This window comes from Chanodichthys erythropterus, chromosome 16 (genome assembly GCF_024489055.1).
Source record: "Chanodichthys erythropterus isolate Z2021 chromosome 16, ASM2448905v1, whole genome shotgun sequence".
In the NCBI taxonomy this organism is placed as follows: domain Eukaryota; kingdom Metazoa; phylum Chordata; class Actinopteri; order Cypriniformes; family Xenocyprididae; genus Chanodichthys; species Chanodichthys erythropterus.
This window is the reverse complement of record NC_090236.1, coordinates 11,701,581-11,707,500: the sequence shown is the minus strand read 5'-3', so window position 1 is coordinate 11,707,500 and position 5,920 is coordinate 11,701,581. Positions and strand designations below refer to the sequence as shown.

General features: G+C 34.1%; 1 protein-coding gene across 1 annotated transcript in view; it reads left to right on the top strand.

Annotated features, from left to right (window-relative positions):
• twsg1a (twisted gastrulation BMP signaling modulator 1a) overlaps positions 1-5,438 on the top strand; it is a 14,669-nt gene extending 9,231 nt beyond the window's left edge. Inside the window, exons 3-5 of the mRNA XM_067363559.1 lie at positions 990-1,089; positions 2,893-3,138; positions 4,357-5,438. Of these exons, the coding sequence (XP_067219660.1) occupies positions 990-1,089; positions 2,893-3,138; positions 4,357-4,538 (528 nt within the window). The 3' untranslated portion in view covers positions 4,539-5,438. The remainder of the gene's footprint in view (positions 1-989; positions 1,090-2,892; positions 3,139-4,356) is intronic.
• Positions 5,439-5,920: the final 482 nt, after the last annotated feature.

Genomic DNA, 5,920 nt, shown 5'->3' with positions numbered 1-5,920 from the left:
TCATTAAATAAATACTTCTATTTATTAAGTGACTGGCACTTCATACATTAGCTTTGTGAGAGCTCATATCGGATCCCAGTTAACCAGTTAATTTACTAAAACTTGCACACGTTATGAGACATTATAGTCATAGGAAGCTGGTGACTATTCCTTCATTTCACAGCTGAGCAGAATCATTTCTTTCTCAAATGAAACGGTGGGTTGTTGTTTGCAGGTACAGCAGGAGTTTGGTTGTGCTTCAGTGTCTTGAACTGAAGCAAACAGAGATTTTATGGCTTTTATGTTGTTTGGCTCGATGATTCTTTTAAGGAATGCATGAAAATCACACACGCAATTCCCCGAACTAAAGAGGACTGGGCAGGGATCGGGAATTGTCTGGGCTTGTTTTTTTTGGAAGTATCTGAGACACGTGTGTTTTCAGGTATTGGTTTCTGTGTAGTTCTATTGTAACTCTCTTTCTGTTTCCTACCCTGAACTTTCAGTTTTAATGGCACACACACACACACACACACACACACACACACACACACACATCTGGAAGTTGACCTCTTCCACACAACTGTTGGCAAAACACGAAACACTGAGAGCCAAATGTGTGTGTCTGTGTTCCCCTTCATTCAGCTGGCTGCTGTTTTCTCTGTAATTATAACTCTAAATGTGTCCCAGGTTTCGGTCACTTTTTTTCCCCTCTCCGCTGGGGCATTTGACGTTTTTTTCCAGCGTGGAACAGTTTGCAGCTCTGTTTCTTTTCAGCCTGGTGTTATTTCTCATGTTTAAGCATTCTTTGTCTTTTTGGGTGGTTTCCTTTTAACTGTTACAGCTGAAAGATCTTGATGTTTCTGTCAAGACTCACGGGTCTCTATGGCCCGTGTTTGGTGATCATGTTTGTATAAGCTAGACTTTCTCCACGTCATGTCATTTTTTCCCCCTGTATGTTTACCTTTCATAATGTATATTTTCTGTGTGTGTGTGTGTGTGTGTGTGTACAGGGTCTTTGTCAGTGCCGGCCGTCGGAGGGGAACTGTTCATGCTGTAAAGAGTGCATGCTGTGTTTGAGCTCTCTCTGGGAGGAGTGCTGCGACTGTGTAGGTGAGTTTGAAATCAATATACAATCAATACCCTATCTGAACTCACAGATCTCACAATTGGTCAATGCACAATAACTTTTATGTTTTATTTATTTATTTAAATCAATCAAAATTTAAATGATAAAATAAATAATGTATATAGAGTGTATAAACTGACCAAAACATAAATAATCAAATGCATCCCACAATTGGTTCATGGACAATGATTAAAATTTAAATCAACCAGAAATGTAATTATTATGCATAAAATACATAATTAAAGTGTTTTATTTCATTTTTGAAGTAAATAAAATTTAAATTATAAAATAAAATGTTATTAGTTATCAAATAAAATATACATTATGATAATATATGTTATTCTAAATATATTATGGGGTTATTTTATTTTATTTTAAAAGATATAATAAATACTGCATAAAGTGCATAAACCCACCAAGACAAATAAACATAATACTGAATAAAATGACTATATATATATATATATAATTTATATATAAATCTCACATTGAACATAACTTTGTAATGCATTTTATTTTATTTTATTTTTTGATTGGTTGATTTATTTTAATCAACAAAAAATGCAATTATTATATGTGCATAAAATACATTTTTAAAGTATTTAAAAAAAAATCTAATTTAAATTATGAAATTCAATTCAATTCAATAAATGTCTTTATTTCATATTCTTGGTTCAAGTCTTATTTAATGCTAATAGCCAGAGTTCTAATAATAATAATTCTAATAACCACTTTTTTCTTATCTTATGTTTTAAATCATAATGAAATTAAATTATAAAATAAAATATGCATTGTAAAGATTTCATTATACATGCATAACATAAATTTGTTTTTATATATATATATATATATATATATATATATATATATATATATATATATATATATATATATATATATATATATATATAAATCAGAATTTAAATGATAAAATAAATAGTGCATAAAGAGTGCATAAACGGACCAAAACATAAATAAACAAATATATTCCACAAGATAATAATTTATTTGAATTTTGATTTATATAAAAATTAAATTAAATTAAATTAAATGATTATTAGGATTATTTTGAGTTGAGTCGTGACTATAAACTAAGGATGCTCAGGTTGTGTTAACAGGTTTGGCTCATTCCCACTCCACTGAGAGCACTTGTAAATATTAAGAATAGTTTTCCGATGACAGGAGGGCTGGTATACACTCCTCTGACAGCGGGATAAAGTGTGAAGTGAGATGATCCAGATACTCTCATCTCTGCGTTACAGCTTTAAACACAGCTCAGTTCAGAGAAGGTTTTGCCGGTTAACAGTTGTAGGAACATAATATACAAATATTATTATGAACATAATACACAACGAGCAGTTTATAAAGTAGAGAGGATGCCATGTTTGTCACTTTTTATTCAAAACTAGGACATGAAAGCATCAGATTGTAGAGATTGTTTTGTTCCAAACACGCGTTTATTAGCTGAGAGGGAAAAGTGTGTGTTGTTCCTGAAGGCCAGAACCTGCCATGGATCCGGTAATCAGAAGCAGCTGTCCTGGCAGCCGCTCCGCAGCTAATCTGAAACACACGGTCTCCGCAGCGTTCGGCTCCTTATTAAAACCTTCATCCATTATCTGATTACCATCTTTACCAGCGGTCTATCTCTCAAAGTGGAGCTGCTGTTGACAGTGGCGTTTTGAAGTCTTTAAGTTCTTCAGCTGTGGTCAGGTTTGCTTGTACTGCTTGTCAGTGACTCTTTGAGGGATTTTCCATCATGATGTACCTCCATTTCTTCTGGGCAACAGGAATGTGTAACCCAAGGAATTACAACGACAGTCCTGCCACCTCCAAGAGCACCGTAGAAGAGCTGTACCGACCAATCCCGTCGCTCTTCCGCGCTCTGACCGAAGGCGACGCCCCCATTAACATGATGGTCGTGTCGTTTCCCGTTGCTGAGGAACTCTCCCACCACGAGAACCTCGTGTCTTTCCTGGAGACACTCGACAGCCAGAGTCACAACATCACGCTGCCCAGTAGCAGCGTCCATGATGGTGGGTACTGGCTGAAAATATCTAGGAAAAGATGTTTATCTCGTCTCAGAATGCCAAAGATTATAAGACATGATTAAACTTTTTAAAGGAATAGTACAGGCAAACTTTGGTTGAGCAAATAACTGTCAGGCTCAAAAAAAAAAAAAAAAACCTATCATAAAAAAATATATAAACTCATACACTTTATTTCACGCCATACCATCATTTTGTATGAGAAACAAACTATTATTCAACCTACTTTTGTTGCATGGAAATTTTTTTTTTTTTTTTATAATCCCTTATTTTAAATATATTTTTTATCCATATTTTGTTTTGTTTTTATAAGTGGTTTAGTAAATTATGACAAAATATTTACTTTTCAAGTGAACTACTCCTTTAATTATGGTCAACCAATATGATTTTTTTTTTATAGTCAGTATGTATTTATTTACATAATTGCATAATTTAATATATTTCGTAATTTTAACATTAAAAACTATATAAATATACAAATATACAAATTGATGAAATTATCTGACACATTTACTTACAAAAAATGTTTTATTTTATTTTGTTTTATGCATTAATTTATAGTCTTGGCTCATAATCTCTCGTCTCATCTTGTCTCATCTCATCTCATCTTCACTCCTTTCTTGTCTCGTCTTGCCTCTCCTCTCCTCATCTCTCCTCTTATCTCTCATTTCTCATCTCATTTCGTCTCGTCTCTCGTCTAGTTTCCTCTCCTCGTCTCTCCTCTCGTCTCATCTCTCATCTCTCCTCTTGTCTCTCGTCTCGTCGCCTCTCATCTCGTCTACTAATGTCTCCTCATCACTCCTCTCGTCTCATCTCATCTTCACTCCTTTCTCGTCTCGTCTCGTCTCTCCTCTCATCTCCTCGTCTCTCCTCTTGTCTCATCTCTCCTCTCATCTCATCTCCTCTCCTTGTCTCTCATCTCGTCTCCTCTAGTCTCTCCTCTCGTCTTCTCTCGTCTCTCATCTTGTCTCCTTTCCTCTCCTTGTCTCTCCTCTCATCTCGTCTCCTCTAGTCTCTTCTCTGGTCTTGTCTCCTCTCGTCTCGTCTCGTTTTCTCTGATCTCTCTTCTCATCTCGTCTCCTCTCCTTGTCTCTCATCTCGTCTCCTCTCGTCTCATCTTCTCTCGTCTCTCGTCTCCTCTCCTCGTCTCTCCTCTCATGTCTCTGGTTTGCACGTGTGATCTCTCAGTCTGATCTCATTCCTCAGATGCCTTGTGTACGGTGGTCTACTTTGATGAGTGCGTGTCCATTCGTCAGTGTAAGCAGTACTGCGAGTCGATGGGCGGATCAAAGTACCGCTGGTTTCATAACGCCTGCTGTGAGTGCATCGGACCTGAATGTCTGGACTACGGCAGTAAAGCCGTCAAATGCATGAACTGCCTCATCTGAGAACTGAACAAAGACTCATTCTACACTTTAACTCGTGTTTTATTGTGTAAAACACTTCTGACCTTTTCTGTTCTTGTTTACAGATTGTTTCTCAATCTTGTCTTTTGAAAAATAAGGTCAAAGGGTTTTTCTTATGTTAGCAATATTGTTTGTGAATTATTACAGCAGCATGCTGGGGTCGTTTCTCATTCAGATCATATTCCATCTGTATATAGTTCTCATTTCATAATCATATTTCTGATTTGACTATTAAAAACCGAAGTAAACTATTGATTTTTTTTTTTAAAACATGATGGTTTTAGTTTCCTGTCATTTACTGATCTGCTACTTTACTGTCATCTGGTGATTTTCATTGTTGTACAACATTTGATTTGATGATCTGAAATGAAAAAGATATTTAATCTGTATTTGTGTCTCAAATACTCCAAGTTTAAGTTAAATGTTTTTTTTTTTTTTTTTTTTTTTTACAAAATGCATGTGTATAGTTGACAAATAACATAAACATTAACTATTTTATTCAACAACCAAAGTTTAGATTGGACTGCATTAATTAACATGAACCTAACAAAGAAAAATATATATTTACAGCATTTATTAACCTCTGTTAATGTTAGTTAATAAAGAAGGTTAACATTCATCTCAGTTCACAGTGCATTAACTAATGTTTGACCTAAAATATGTTTTAGTAAATGTTGAAATCAACATTAACTAAGATTAATAAATTGTTTAGAAGAATTGTTCATTGTTAGTGCATGTTAACTAATACAGCCTTATTGTAAAGTGTTACCACATTTATATGAATGTAAAAGGGAAATTTTAACTGATTTTCATTCTTTTTTTTTTTTTTCTGTTTTTAAATATTCAATATTTGCTATGTAAAATATGTACTATTTAAAAATAGTCCTGTTCCGTTATGTCTCTCAATAAACATTCATGCTTACTAATAATAACGTAAACAAAATATGTTTTCAAATGGATTATGTCACATTGCTGTTGTCAGTTACCCATTTACCAGTAACAAAAATAAATAAGAAAATAAATTAGATTTAATAAAAATTAAATAATACATTACTGAGTCAAGAAATATAGAGATATATAACACAACTTAATATAAACTATTTTTAGACATATAATATAAATTTTTCAGTGCATAAATTGGGTGTTTGTATAAGATGGATGCCTTCTAAGTTGTAGAATGAGGTCCCTCACAGGAGGATGATCATATTTCAGGGTCCGTGGCATTTAAAAGATAAAAAACAAGCAAACCCTGGTTTAGAGAGCTGCACTGTGTGTTTTATTGTCTGTACTGGTTAAGTTACTCGTGCAAATGCCTCACCGCAGCTCTCGTCTCTGACAAACTCGCAATGTAACTTGGCATAAAT